At 55.3% G+C, this 15,364-nt stretch overlaps 1 protein-coding gene across 3 annotated transcripts in view; it reads left to right on the top strand.

Annotated features, from left to right (window-relative positions):
• The first annotated feature begins 5,129 nt into the window (after positions 1-5,129).
• Positions 5,130-15,364, top strand: part of GFRA2 (GDNF family receptor alpha 2) — an 81,714-nt gene continuing 71,479 nt past the window's right edge. The window contains exons 1-2 of one of the 3 annotated variants that reach the window (XM_003793993.3): positions 5,130-5,832; positions 10,821-11,135. In XM_003793993.3, the coding sequence (XP_003794041.1) occupies positions 5,793-5,832; positions 10,821-11,135 (355 nt within the window). In that variant the 5' untranslated portion in view covers positions 5,130-5,792. The remainder of the gene's footprint in view (positions 5,833-10,820; positions 11,136-15,364) is intronic. The other 2 variants (XM_012807697.2, XM_012807696.2) reach the window with 2 other exon arrangements.

A 15,364-nucleotide genomic window follows, 5' to 3' on the forward strand; every position in this document is an offset into this window, starting at 1 on the left:
ACTCTTTGGGAATCAGATGGTTTTGTTAAATCCTTGCTGGTCTCATTCCCAGACGAGCCTGCTTTTCCCAGGCTGGACCTGGGGTGACCCTGTCAGCCTGCTGGTGGGAGGGACTGGGAAGGGGCTGGACAAGCCCAGGGATGATTCAGGCCCAGGGTGTTGAGCTGGGCACAGTGGAGCTTCCCCATGTCTGATGGAATCCTTCCTGAACTCTAAGGGTTAGACTAGATAAGGTCATAGGAAAGATTAAAAAAAAACTCTATTCTCATAATTTCTTCACACCATTGCTGTACAAAGCAAGGAGAAAGGGAGTATCTCAGGTGTTTTGAATGGAGACATGAAAATTTATAGGCCTGGAGAGCAGTCACTTTTTAAATTAATATTTATTTAGGGCACAGAACTCACCAGTGCAGGACCCTGGATCTCGACTGCCTGGGTTCTGCCACTTAAAATATGACCTCAGGCAAGTTAAACAACTTTTCTCGCCTCTGCATTTATAAAGTGGGGCCATAATAGTAGCTAGGCCATAAAGTTATAAGAATGAAAGGAATATTAACATGCGTCGTCAATGGAACCTCACCTATGGTGCATATTGCAAGGGTACATGTCAGATTTATTAAGAGTAGAGTATAAATGTCTTAACAAAATAATTAAGTGAAGTGAGGACTATGTTAACCAGTTTGATGTAAGCATTCCAAATTGTATATAAAATCAGCACATTGTACCCCATAAATGCATTAATGTACACAGCTATGATTCAATAAAAAAATTAAAAGGGTAAAAAATAACATGCGTTGTGCCATAAAGGTGGCTACCATAATTATTTTTTTCCAATGACAAAGCCTGAAGAGTCAGTCTGTTCACTTTATCCTGGCTTGGCCACTCTCCCTTTGTTCCTTCGGTCACTAACATCTTGCTGATTTATCTTTACAAGGCCTCTGACAGTCTTTCTGCCTGTCCACGCCCACCACCACCTCCCTTTCTGAGCCCTCATTACCTGGGGCTGAAACTGTTGCAATAGCCTCCTAATTGGTCTCTGGTCTCCATCTTTTACACAGTTGTCAGACCAATCTCCCTCAAACACTATTCTCATTATGTCACTTGCCTGCTCAAAAATCTTGAGAGGCTCCTGGGGTGCAAGTCCAAAGTCTGCAAGGCTTGGTCCTGCACTGGGGTGGGATATAACTGGACCTTCTAAATCTTCTCCATTATGGCCCTTCCCACCTGTGCCCTCAGTTCCTCCCATAGTTGGACTATTCCTTGTATCCTTCTTACCATGGTGCCCTTGCCTTTGCTGTTCTCTTGCGGGGAGTGTCCCCCTCTGTGCTTAGCCCAATTCTACCCATCCTTCCAGCTCCAGCTTGACTCTCACCTCCCCTGGCAAGTCCTCCCTGACAGCGCTTCTGAAATCCAGTGGCAGAGACCCTTTCTTTCTTGCCTATGAGCCTTTGGGTTGTCCATTACCTTTCCATGGGTACATGACTATCTATGATTTCTGCCTCGGCAGGGGCTGTTTTGCTGTGCTCCCCATGGCTCTTAGCACTGTGCTGGGGACACAGAAGACATTCAAAAAGCTTGTGCTGGTTGATCAATTGTGAGGTGCCCTGGGTCAGGCTGCTGTCCCAGGGCTGGGGGCACCTTCACTTGGCCAGTTCTGTGGCTTCTGACTCATTTCAGCTGGATGTTAGTCACCTTTTTCTTTTCACTCCTGGCTGATTTTTATCTGAGGCCAGGGAGCTTTCAGGCTTCTTTTCTTCACTAAAGGAGAGGAGGACATGGGATTCTGGTCATTGAGCCATGTGGCTAAGGCCAGGTGCACATGCACATGTGTTGGGGTGGGGTTGCAACCCCCCTCCCCTCCACTGTTCCTTCTCTCCCCTGCTGCTCCATCTCCCTGTCCTCCAGAGAATCCACAAGACAGGGAAGAGGGGAAGATGAGAGGGAGGGAAGAAGTTCAAAGCCTAAGTATTCTCTTTCCCTCTACCTACCTACACATTATGACTCCAGGATTTGTGATGGTGAGAGGCTCTTCAGGAGCAACTGGGATGTGCCATGGAGGATCTAGGAAGGACACAGACACCCCAAGGTGTGTGGCTGTGTCTCAGTGAGCCTAAGGGCTGTGTTTCCAACTGCTGAGAGATGTCACCTTTCCCCAGCACTCTCTTGCAAGATCTGTTTCTATCTTCTGTCTTCTGGAAAGAAGTCTCTGTTTCCCTTGAACCCTCTTAGCTTTTTATCTCTGCTTCTCATTTGCCACTTAGGTTTTATTGTCTTGTCATACAACCCTAATTCTTCTTCGGATCCCAGAGGAAAGAGATGAACAACTTTCTATAAGCCAGGCATTTTACTGATTTGTGTATAGTATCTCATTTAATTTCCATAAAGTTAGGGTTTTAAAAATGGCCATTTTAGGGCGGCACCTGTGGCTCAAAAGGGTAGGGCGCCAGTCCCATACGCTGGAGGTGGCAGTTTCAAATCCAGCCTCAGCCAAAAACTGTAAAAAAATGCCCATTTTATAGGTGAGATAACTGAGGTTCAAAGAGATTAAGTTGCTCTTGACTAGTACCTGTTTATCTGTGTTTCCTGTGCAGATCTCAGCACAATGGGGGGGGGTGTCACATGTAGTGGATGCTCAGAAAAAACGGTATGATACATGGACAAAGCCATTTCTAAGAGCAGTGCAGCTTGACCACTTGGGCTTGCACAGGGTGGGGTGTAGTGGGAGAAGTTTGTATAGATGAGAAAGGAGGGCCCAAGGTCAGAGTGCCCTGCAGCCACAACAATGAACCTGCAGGGATGGCTTTCCCTGAGTGGGGGCTAGGGGGATTCTGACAGCAGGAGCCATCCCTACAGGTTCATTGGGGCCATTCTCAGCCCCTTTCCCTGGACAGGGGAGGGGAGAGGGCAAATCTCCTTTATATTGTTCAAAGGGTTTATGCTTAGATGGAGTTAAAAGAATTTTTTTTTTCCTTTTTGTTGGGGAGAGGAAAGGGAGGCACTGAGCAGCAATTGTGGAGTCTGGACTGAGGTCTTTGGAAGAAGGAAAGCTTTCGTGGGTTACCAAAATGTCTGGTGTTAAGTATTAGCAGACCCTGGAAGAAAGAGCAGGGAAAAAGTTCATTTATGCTCCCAGTTTCGGCCCTTCGTGGTAGTGTAACTACTATTGGTTTTCATCTTTTAACCTATACTAGTCTGAAGCCAGTTCCACAATATTTAGAAAGAAGCTAGGAGTCCTTATGAGATGAGAAGGAGCTGCCTGAGGAATGACAGGGAGGGCAGCAAGAAGGAGTTTTCCCAGATCCCGCTCCCTAGGCCCTCCTGCCGCCCAGACGCTCCACCACCCAAGACCATGGCTCTGGTAGGCACCGCTCTGTGGCTGGGGGAGAGGATACAGGGGACATGGGAAAGGAAAGATCAATGACAGAGGTGTTGGAAGCCCACCCACACTGAGCTCCCAAGGCCCGGAGAAGCCCCGTTCCCGCCTAAACCCGCAAGATGGAAGTTGCTCCCTCTAGCTTTCCAAATTGCTAAGGCTGCCGGTTTTCAGCGTGACCCCGCTCTTCGCATTCAAGTGGATCTCTAGCATTTACTATATTCCAGAATCTTATTATTCAAAAATGCATCTTAAAAGGCACTACCCAATTCACCTTACGTGCAGCCCTGATCCGCTCGTGGGCAGCGCGGAAAGTTTACGAGGCACTGCGTGTGCCCCACCCCAGCACATCGTGTGCGCGCGCGCGCGGAGCTGCAAGTAGCGTGTGCGTGAAAGCCGGGGGCTGCGGGGCACTCCGGCGTAGGTGAAGACGCGTCAGAAGGGAGAGTGAAGCTGGGGTGCCCGGCGTGCGTGGGTGTGTGCCCTAGAGTGTCCGCAGGCCCGCCGCCTCTGTCCCTCTTGCCTGAACGTGTCAACAGCCTCACCTCTCCTTCAGCCCTTTCCCAGCCAGACGCTTCCTTTTTGGTCTTTCTGGGCGTTTATTGTAAATTCCGTGACTAAAACACGCCGGTAAGACCGGCCCACCGACAGATGGATCAGTCTCCCCCTTCCTGGCTGCGGGAAGAGGACCCCAGCCGTAGCCTCAGGAGCCCGGAGCTGCCAGCTGCTTCGGGACGAGCTCCTGGGAGCCCAGCCCGCCGCCGAGCCAGCAGCGGAGCTCTCGCCTGGGTCGGTCTCGGGGCGCTCCCTCAGACGCGATTCCGGCGCGTTAGCCGGCCCCGGAGGATGCGGTCTGCGCGCCCCAGCGCGGCAGCATTCTCCCCAGCCTGGGGAGGGAGACACACTGCGGAAGGGGAGTCTCCAAGGGCTGCAAGGCTCGTCGGGGGGGGAACGAACCCGCCGCGGCGTGAGGGAAAGTTCTCGAGCTCGGCGTGGAGAGCACACGTGTATGTGCGCGCAGTACTAGGCCGGGCAGGCAGGCTGCGCGGGGGCTCGGGGGCTGGCGGCGGAGAGAGTCTTTCTGTACCCCTGCACCATGCGGGGGACGCTCCGTCGGCTTCGGCCCGCCAGCTAAGGGATGCCCCAGCCCTCGAGGGTGCAGCTCCCTCCAAGACCTGGGCTACCGAGCCGGAGCCTTTCTAGTGCCCTGCCCCCACGCTCCCAGGATGGCTCTCGGGACTCCGCGCCTTGCAAGCTTGGTTTCCCAGAGACTTGGAGGCCCAGGGGGCAGGGGGCAACCGGGGTTGGAGGGCACAGCCCATCCTCAAGATGGGGGCGTAGTTGGGGGGGAGTGGGGAAGACGAGGAAAGTGCTGGTGCTAGAGTCCTAGTCCAGAAGCCAGTTTCCTGTCAAGGCAGCAGGTCCGCCCAGGGAAGGGCAGGCAGCTGAGCCCAGGGAGCTGGCGGCGGAGCTCTCCCCTCGGCCCGCGTTCCTCCGCGCCACCGCCACCGCTAAGTCGCCGCCGCCGCCGCTGCAGAGTGTCGCTGCTCCGCCGCGCGCGCCGCCAGCCGCCCGGGAGACCGAGCGCGGAGCCCCGGGCGGAGGAGAGGGGCGCGGGCGCGAGAGCCGCGGCGAGGGAGCCGCGAAGGGGGAAGGGGGCGGGCGGAGGGAGGAGCAGGGAGAGAGAGAGAAGGGGAGGGAGAGAGGAGAGCGAGGGAGAGCTGGAGAGAGCGAGAGCAAAGAGCGAGCAGGGAGAGGAGCGGGAGGCAGAGAGGGAGAAAGACACACGCACGCAGAGACACACGGTCACTGGAATTCCATTAGAAAAAGTGAGCCGAGCAGGGGTTAGCGGGAGAAGATTTTTTTGAATCTTGTCTTCGTCTTGGTGCGAAAGAAGACACTCTGGTCTTGTCGTCCTCGAAGCTCCCGGCTGGATTATTCCTGGGCGCTAACCCTCAGTCGTTGGATTTCTTTCCTGTTTGCATTTTATTCTGACCCCCTCCCTCGCCTCTTCCTTCCAACCCTTCTCAAATCGCCTCTCCCCCTAGCCTCTCAGACCCCTCCTGGGAGCGCAGAGGAGTAGGACCCGCGGGGACTCGCGCCTTCCCGGACCAGCGCAGGGGAGGGCTGACCTCGGGACCCGGCTGTCGGCTTAGAAGCAGATAACACAGCTACGTGTCTGTTTGATTGTGTTGGGCCAGGGGGCATCGAGAGGCAGCCCACCGCCCTCCTTCCACCCCACCCCCTCCAGCCAGAGGCGAGAATCACAGGACTCAGGATCTTCATCGGGTGGACTAGCTGGGATCTCCGCATTGGATTTGGGGCTGATTATCACTGCTTGGCTATTATTATTGTTTATTATTATTATTATTTTTTACCCAAGGGATAAAGACAAAAAAACCTGTGGGATTTATTTAACATGATCTTGGCAAACGCCTTCTGCCTCTTCTTCTTTTTAGGTGAGTACCTGCGGGCAGCGAGCCTGGGGGGCGGTGCGGGGTCGCGCGCTTGGGCGCCGGCGAGGAGCTGGGGACTGGGGGCGAGTGGGGAGCCGGCGGGAGGCTGGCGGGGAGAGCGCGCTGCGGAGCGGGCCGGGCCCGGCGCTGGCGAGCTGAGCGGGCCGGGCGGCGAGGACGCCGGCAGAGGGACCCGAACCGCGGCTGGCTGGCTACGTGGGGGAATTGGGAAGAGGACTGGCCACATCTAGACCGTCCTTGCGCACAGGCGCGCGCGCGGGCGCGCGAACACACACACACACACACCCCTCGCTCACTGGCACTCCATGATAGCACTCATTTCCCTCAAACGAAAGGGTTCAAATTGCAGCAACTTAAGAAAAAACATCTAACTCTTGATATGAAAGAGGAGGGAGGAAAGAGGCTCAGTGGCGCCGAGAGAAAAAGCCTGCCAGTTGTACCTTTCCGGGTCGGCTCCCTGAGTCGCTCGCCGTGGAGGGTATGGGCTTCTCCAGCGGCTCCCGCTTGGATACGTGCGGGAGAGCCCTGGCAGTCACCCCCGCCTGCCTGGCCAAGGCCCCACTCCCGAGCCCTTCCCAGCGGCTCCACTCGCTGGAACACTTTTCAAGTTTTTCCCTAGCCTTTGCTCTGCCTGCCACCCAGATCGGAGCCAGATGGGTGGGCGGGCGTGGAGGGTGTGAGCAGCCGTTCCGGCCTTTCCCTTCCCACCTCTGGGGACCGGGGACCCCGTAGCTCATGGGAAGGGGAGGGAAGGAAGCCAAAGTTTGCTTTCTCTGGTGAAGAGGGTGGGAGGCGGGGAAGGGAAACGGATCCGAACAAAGACCACGGCTCCTTCTGTAAGCCCCCTCCCTCCAGGGCAGGGAGGAGGGCAGCAGGGGGTGCCGGGGCTGAGCCCCACGTTTCTTTACCACACAGAATTCCTAGCCCCTCACCCCCTTGTATGATACTTGAAATCTCAGCTGCCAGGGAAGCTGGGGTCTAGAGAAGACATCTCTAGGGGAAGATGAGAAAAAGAGGGTGTTTGCCAGGCTGTGTGGTGACCTGAGTACCAGGCAAGGCTGCTGGCGGGGAGTAGGTGCTCCTGGAGGGGGCCTGGTAACTAAGGTGTGTGTGTGTTTGTGTTGGAGAAACACACATCTGCTTCAGTGTGGGGTGCTGTTCCAGCCACCTTGGCTAGCTATGTGGCCAGTGCCGAGTTGGGTTGCCTGGTGGGGTCCTGAGTGCACCCTCTGTCCTGCTGAAGGGGCTCTGGGAAAGCCCAGAGCTGGAGGTAGGAGTCCGTCACAGAGATGTGTGTGGTCTGAGAAGCACCCTCCAGGCTGCCATAGGAAATTTAGAGTCATGGGGTGTCTATGCTGGTCAGGCTCTGGGGCCCCTCCCCTGTTCTTTTCCTCACCTCTGAGGCCTAAGTTCCCCAGGGGTCAAGGCCTTGCCCTGGGGTGTGGTTTCCACCCGTCCTGCCTGGGGCAGCTTCTTCTCTCTGGGGTAGAAGGCGCTGAGCCTGCTGCTGGCTGGTGCTCTGGGCTGGTGGTGATCTGCAGCCCTTCCCCAAAACTGCACCAAGTGGACTGTCAACCTAAAGGGGCTGTTATAAAACCTGACCTTTTCTCCCACTGCTGCTTAAAAAACCCAGCTTTCTGGGGCTGAGAATGATCATCACCAAGAAGAGAAGAATATTGTATTTCAGGAAGAGCAGCCAGATTGCTGGCTGCTGGCTGCACACCCCCTGCCGGCAGGGCTCCCAGGTGTGGGCGCCTTCATTTTGGAGGGCCATGGGTGTAGGAGAGCAACCCAGGCCCCTTTCCCCCTCCAGGCTCAGATCCTGCTGCTGCAGGTTGGTTCCTCCAGTGCAGGAGGCTGAGGATTTGAATCTCTTCTCCTCAGAAGTGACACTGGGGGTCCTGGTCATGGTGGGTGTATATATGTGTGTGTGTGTGACATCCTGTTGCTTGGGTGGGTAAGAGATCCCCCCCCCCGGTGTCTGCGACCCTGCAGGCTGAATGTTGAGAGGAGGAGAGAAGTGGGCTTGGACTTTCCGTGCCCCTTCCCTTGAAAAACCCCTTTCTAAGGCTGGGCTAAGAGGCTGTGGGTTAGGCCAGTCGGAAGGAAGGGTTAGGTCAGCGTTAAGGAAACTCCAAGGCCATTTTCCTGGCTAGAAGCTGTGTGGAAGTCTGACTAGGGGGAGGCAATTCAGCTGGGGGCAAGGTCTTTGGTGGGCCCTTCCCAAGGTTCTGAGTGAGGTTTGGGGGTATAGGCCAGTTGATGGAGAAGGAACCTTTTTTGCCCAGCTAACCCACAGAGAGAAAAAACTGGGGAATGTGACTGGGAGGGGATGGTAGGCTGGTTGAGGACCTACTCCCAACTAGTTTTCTGGCTCCAGTGGGGACACTGGATGCAGGAGGGCAGCCGTAGTTGTGACGTCTCTCATTCTCCCTACCCCTGATGTCCTAGAAGCTGTACCCTATGTCTGTTCTTGATGGGTCCCCATTTTCTCCTGATTTAGGATTAGGAGACATCTCCAGGATACTTTTGGCTCTTTACTCTCAGTATCTTGGCTAAAGGCTCCAAGTCACCATGACTTCTTCCTCTGGAGGGGCCTGTTTGGTTCTAGGGTCACAAGTTGGGCGATAAGAGTCAAGGACAGTTTGGGGAAAGGACGCCCTGGCCCTTTGCAGAGCACGTCACTGCCCTGTTAACAGGTGCCTGTTGGTGGGATGGGGGAAGCCTTCCCTTTTGGCAGGGAAGCCTGTGTAAGATAGTGTAAGATCATTCCCTCGGGCTCTAGGCCCCACCTGTAGTGCAGGCAGAGTACTGAGTGAGTGTCCTCAGGGCTAACATCCTGGCCTTCAAGCACACTGTGACTCCTGAGATGGCTGATGATGGTAGGAGGTTCCATACCCATCCCCTCTGACAGTAAAGCCCTCTGCTCAGTCAAGGTGGCAGGGGAGAAGCCCAGTGGGATGCCAGGTGAAGTCAGTGTTAGGCCCAGGGCTATGCTGGCACCAAGGCTGCAGCAGGCAGGCTGGCCAGCTGGGGGCAGCAGGTGCAGGGTGGGCTACATTGGCTCAGCTGTTCTTAGGGGGCTCAGATCCACCTGGTTCAGGGAGGTAGGAATCTGCTGAAGCTGAGAAAGGAAGATGCTATCTCAGCTTGCATGGAGGACACCTCTCCAGCAGGTGCCAGACCTCCCCCTCTGTGCTGTTTTCTTCTCTAGTCTGGCCACATCCTTCAGCCTCCTCTTCTGGGGCACTGGTGTGGTCAGTGGGAGGGTGATATGTCTTTTGCTCTGGCCCCTGAAGCCTGCTCCTGGCTAGCCCTGCTCCTCTTCTCCTGTCTTCTTTCTAGGAGTGGGCCCCTGCTTGGTGCCACCTGGAGTGGATCCCTTTCCCTGGGGCTTGCCCGCTGTGCAGCGTGGTGCCTCTAGATGTCGCTGTGTCCCTGTGTTAGCGCCCTCCTGAGCAGGCGTCCTAGGGGAGGGCGGGAGGCTGCTCTGGCCAGGGGTGGGGGGATTCTGCAGTATTCGGAGGAAGGGTCTTCTGGCCTGGGATTTATGATGTTTGGGGGCAAGATGGAGTGGAGGATGCCTCCCAAATCACTTTTAGGGTCGTGGAAGTGGGTAGTCGTGGCTCTGGGCCGTCGTGGCTCTGGGCCATGGTGTGGGCTTTTTCTGGGGCAGGATCTGGAGTGAGGGGCTCAGGAGACGATAAGGAGGCTGGGGAAATATCTACCTTTGGAGGAAACCATTCTGGGAGCTTGGCTCTGAGAGGATCAGGGGAGCCTCTCCCAGTCCTTCACCTCCCAGGCTTCTTCCCCACCTCTCCCTTTGGCGGCGCTGTGGGTGTGGGCACAGGGCAGCGGGCAGGTAGGTGGGCTGGCAGGTGCTGTTTGTGGGGAAGCCAAGGCTCCATCTGCAGGGCCAGGGTCCCAGGAGGGGCACTCTTCCCCTTTTGCAATTGATTCATTATTTGGCTTTTGGAAAGAAGAAAAACAAAAGAGAGACAGGGTTGGAGGGAGAGGGTTTCAGGGGAGGAGAGAAAGAGAGAAACAGAGAGAGAGGGAGAGAGAGAACAGGGCTATTCAAAGAGCAAAGTCCTCTTGGGAGGCAGGCAGCAGAGAGACATGAGAGATGGAGACAGGAGAGACAGCAGAGGATGTGGAGCTGCTCACCAGTCTTCCCTAAGGTATTTTCTTTTGGAGGGCACTGGGTGGAACTTATCCCATAGAAGGGAAGTCTTCAGGTGTAAAGTTGGACTGGATGGTAGTATTGGGGTGCTGAGGCCAGAAAGGGGCAGCTCTTCTCTCCTGGGCTCGTCTCTCCCTGTCTTCTCTTAAAGTCTGGTGGCTCAGAATGACTAGACTATGGGTCACAGGGGGGCATTCCCACCTCTGTGTGTGACCTGGAGTTGTCATCTTCCTTCTTTGGGCCTCACTTTCCCTAGGGTGAACTGTGGGGCTGGACCCGGTGGTTAGTCTCTATGAGGTCCAGACAGGCTTGGAAAGTCACATGACCTTATACCGCTTTCAAGGCCTAATGAGGTGCCTTGGCTGGAGCTGGGGTTCCTGGGTGGCTTGGATGGCATTAAAGTGTGATCCTCTAGACCCCCCCACCCCCCGCAAGCCCTGCAACCCCACGCTCTCTGCTGAGGCTGTGACATTCTTCTCTAGGCTCCTGGTGTCCCAGACTGTCTGTGGTCTTGAACCACCTTTGTGGCCATATGGTGCTGTGCTCCTAGGCCCAGGCTGGTGCTGAGGAGTGATGGGCAGAAAAGACACTGGTGGAGCTAGGGGAGAGTGACAGGCTGAGTTCTCGCTTGGGTGTGAGGAGGGCTGTTCCACTGAGTTAGTCCTGGTGTGCTTTGGTGTGAAATGGGTGTGAAGCTCCCAGAAGGGCCCCAGCCCGCAGGCCTGCGTCTTGGGTGGGAGACTGTGGCGGCCCTCTTTCACGCTTGTCTTCCCTCCCCACCACCCAGACGAGACCCTCCGCTCGTTGGCCAGCCCTTCCTCCCTGCAGGGCCCGGAGCTCCATGGCTGGCGCCCCCCAGTGGACTGTGTCCGGGCCAATGAGCTGTGCGCGGCCGAATCCAACTGCAGCTCCCGGTACCGCACGTTGCGGCAGTGCCTGGCGGGCCGGGACCGCAACACCATGCTGGCTAACAAGGAGTGCCAGGCGGCCCTGGAGGTCCTGCAGGAGAGCCCCCTATACGACTGCCGCTGCAAACGGGGCATGAAGAGGGAACTGCAGTGCCTGCAGATCTACTGGAGCATCCACCTGGGGCTGACTGAGGGTAAGCCCGGGCCGGGCAGGTGGTGGTTAAGTGTGTGGCTGGGGCTCCAGCTTGGAGGGCTTGGCGATGGGGTGAACTGGCCAGCTCCTGTGCCAATCCCTCTCCTGGAAGGGATTCCAGGGGAGCTAGAACCCAGAGGAAGTGGCTGTCCCATCCAAGAGAAGGCCAAGAGAGACGAAGACTAGTGGAGGTGACAGCTAGAAGATGGGGAGGAGGTGATGGGAGGAGGACACAGGCTGGAGGATGGGGAAGTGAGCAGGATGATGTGACGCAAGTCAGGACAGTGTGAAGTGGACCTGGGAGTGAGGTCAGAGAAACCTGGAAGACAGAGAGGTGAGAGCCAGGTGGGAGGTGGTACAGCTGGAGTCCCTGCCCTGCCCCATGGCTGCCCCAACTCTGCCCTTGCTGCTTCCTCGTCCATGCCCCTAGATCTGGCTTCCAGAACCCATGGCTGGTCTAGGTACCTTCCACAGGGCTGGGGCCGGTGCTCTTCTCTCCACTGCCCCCACTCTTCCCCGTGTCCCTTCATCTATGTAAGTGACTCACTCTTCATGCTCAGCTTGGAGCCTGCCTCTTCCAAGAGGGCTGTTTAGATTTGGTAACAAGGACTTGGGAGCCCCTCCAAACTGCCACCACAGCACCCTGTGCTTCCCGGTCATAGTAGTCACACCATAAATGACAGAAGCCCTCCTCACTCATCTGCACCTCCCACCCTCTAACTATGAGCTCCATGAAGGAGGAGGCTGCACTGGCTTGTTCCCACTGTCTCCATACCCAGCACATAGTACACTCACAGTAAACCTTTGTTGAACAAATAGATCAGTGTCTGGCTAGGGTGGTATGTGCAAACCTTCCACACTGGGGATGGGCTGGGGCTGGGGCTTCCAGGTTCTGCCTTGAGTCTTGGAGGCGGGCTTGTCAAGGGATATGGGACCAGTGAAAGGTACCTAGGCCAGCTATGTGATCCAGAAGTCACATGGAGAGCAGGACTCCCAAGAGGGAGCAGGAGGGGCAGATGGGAGGCGGCCCCAAGCAGGGCAGGTGCTCAGCATGGCAGAAGGTGGGATAGAATGGGGTGGAGAGACCCATCTGAGAGATGATCAGATTTAGGCTCTAGCAAGGTGTTTCTCTGGTTCCCTTGGGGGACTGTTGAGAAGCTGCTGCTGTGACACTGGTCAGGAACAGTGATGGCACAGCCAGGGTAGTGGCAGGAAGGGAGAAGATGGTATGAAAGCTATTTAGGAGGTAGACTCCACAGGCTGTGGTGACTGAGTGAAGGTGAAGGGGGTAGGAGTCACAGAGGGCACCCAGCCTTCTGTCTTGGGCACCTGGGTGGGTGATGAGTGTATCAGGAGCAGCAGCCCAGGTTTTGGAGGGTAGTAGGAGCAAGCAGTGGATGGCCTGTTTGGGGGCATGTGCCCCTTGTGGGCTACACCCTGCAGGTCTGGAGCTCAGATGAGAGATGGAGGCCTGGAGAAAAAGAAGGAGAAGTGTATATTAGCCTGTCGGGGGTCACTGGAGCTAAGGACATGACCACAGTGGGAGGAAGGTAGTGACAGAGCCCAGGGGCACTGACATTTAAGGGTGGTCAGGGGAGGAAGGTTAGAGAGGTGATGGGAGCTGGGGGGTGGAAATGGGGCATGGGCGTATAGGAATGAAGTGCATATCATTACTACACCACTGATGGCAAAGTAATTCCTCACCAATCAGGTGGTCACTTCTCCCTAGCAACCTCGATTCCTAGAACTAGAGTAAGTGAAGAGGAAGTACTTTGCTGCCATAAAGCACACACACTTTATTCTGCAGAGACAAGGGACCTGTCTGTACCAGAGCCTGACTCTGTGGTTACAGAAAATTAAAGCACCTGATCCTTGCTCTGGGCAGCTGGCTTCTTTCTAGTAGCCTTCAGTTTCAACTCATGGAGACTGGGAAGCAGGGTGGGGTGGGCAGATGTGGAGTGGCCAGATGCAGGGTAAGCAGGGAGGGGATGGAGAACTGTCAGATAGAAGATCCAGGTGGGCACCTGGGCCTCTTAGCACAAGCCCTTCTGTGTCCTTGAGTCCCTCTGGCACCACTGCATCAGGGCACAGGAGGACCGTGCTGATGTGAGCCCAAGGAATGAGCATGATGTTATGTGTGTTTAGCTGCACACCACTGTGTGGTCATCAAGACCCTTTCTCTGACCCAGGAATGCCTAACTGCATGGGCTATCCCTGGTTCCCAGTCTTGAGATGGTCCATTTATTTACTCAAAAGATGCCTACTGGGTTAAACACTGCACCTGTTAAGTACCTACTATGTGCCTCAGAGGGTGATGGCACTGATGGAGATTTGATCCCTGTGTTGGCCAGAATACAGGCCTGGAGACCTCTCCCCTGGGCCCCACCTAGAAAATCACCCCCTTTTTCCTTCTGTGGAAGTCTTTTTTCCCCAGGGGATTCTACTTTCTCCTGGGCCTTAGGGGCCAGAGGTAGTTTCTTCCCTGGGCTGATAGGGAAGCCAAGAGGTCTTTGAATAGCAGGTAATATTCCTGTGAGTGATAGGGTCTCCCTGAGAGTTTAGTGTTCACTGCTGGGCTGAGCAGGGATCCCTGGGGGAGGCTGCAGGCACTTACTCCTCTTCATAGCCCAGCTTGGGCCTGGGGTTGAGTGGGGCAGGTTAGGATTTTCCTTCTGATTCTTGGCTTCTCTTTGGCCCTGCTGGTGAGTGTGATTCACCGTGGGGCTCTGCTCCACCTTCTCCCCCTCCCAAGGCTTAGGGCACAGTGTGCAGCAGAGGCCCTGGTGTGTGCACAGAGCCAGTGGTGGCAGTGGACTGGGGAGGGGTATGGCCTCTGAGGATATGACTGCTGAGCTCCTGGAGCTGACCTGCAGGGGGCCTGGAGATTATCTGATCCACTCTCCTTTCAGCAGGGAAACTGAGGCATGGGGAGGAGAGATGCCTCATAGTGAGCTAGTGGCAGAGCACAGGGCCCCTGGCTCTTTATCCAGGTGAAGATGCCACAGCCTGGGGCTTCTTCCTCTGTCATTACTATTGCCAGTGTTTACAATCAGGGGTCCTCAAACTTTTTAAACAGGGGGCCATTTCACTGTCCCTCAGACTGTTGGAGGGCTGGACTGTGGGCCCTGGGACAAGTCAATTGCTAAGTAGGACAGGCAGCCGCAGCAAAAACACCCAGAGGGTTGGATAAATGTCCTAGGCGGGCCGTAGTTTGAGGATGCCTGGTTTACATAGTGGGGCTGTCACTGTTAGCTGAATTGGGATTTGAGACCAGGTTTCTTGCCTTCTCCAGAGGTGACACTAAAATTCAGGTCCCCTGGTCCTTTGAACATGAAAAGCTGAGGCCTTTTTCCATTCCTAGAATCTGATATTCTGGGTCTGGCTTCCGTGGCCCAGACCTTGGGATTTCCCACTGGTGAATTCTGGGGCAGGAGCAGGCCACATAAGTTAACTTAAAGAGCAGGAGCCCCTCCCAAACTGGCCTTGGAAGAGGCTGTACCTTTCTGCCCCAGGACCCTTTAGTCATGTTACTGGCTGTTCTGTACTCAGGTGTAATAGCGAAGGCCAGGCCCTGCCTTAGGGGGACACCCAGGCAGTAGGAGAAGACAGATCTTGGGAAGGGTGAAACAACAGCACTTAATTAGGAATGACAGGGTTCCAGTAACACTTTCTATTTTGAGGGACAGTATTCATAGTGTTGGTCTCTGTAGCCAACTACCTGGGTTTGAATCCTGGCTCTGCCACCTACCAGCTGTGTAGCCTTAGGCAAGTTACTTAATATCTCTGTGCTGCTTGTTTTCTTGTCAATCAAACCGGGAGAATAGTAGTGTCTATCTCCTAGAATAGTTGAGAGGATGAAATGAGTTAATGTATCTATAGCACTTCTAATAGTGCCGCCACATAGAAAGCACGGGGCAGCATTATTTTTATTACAAATGTGACTCCTAAATTCTTGTATTATTCAGCCCCACTAAGTAGCAATGGCTGGTAACCCCAGCATGAGAAGTTTCTCCAGAGAGGCTAAGTTGAGTGCCAGTGGGGTGGAGGATGCTGAGATCATCCAGGCTGGTGATGGGGCCGGAAGGCCTCAGGGAGAAGGTGGCAAGGACACAGGCCTCTGTGAATGAGTGGTGTTTACATTAGTCCAATGTAAAAGGGAGCTTGGCCCTCAGTGTGGGTGCCAGAGGTGGGGGGACTTGCAAGGCCAAAGGGTGGGGGCTGTTTCTCATA

This window comes from Otolemur garnettii, unplaced genomic scaffold, assembly GCF_000181295.1.
Source record: "Otolemur garnettii isolate 467f Iridium unplaced genomic scaffold, OtoGar3 scaffold00074, whole genome shotgun sequence".
Taxonomy (NCBI): Eukaryota; Metazoa; Chordata; class Mammalia; order Primates; family Galagidae; genus Otolemur; species Otolemur garnettii.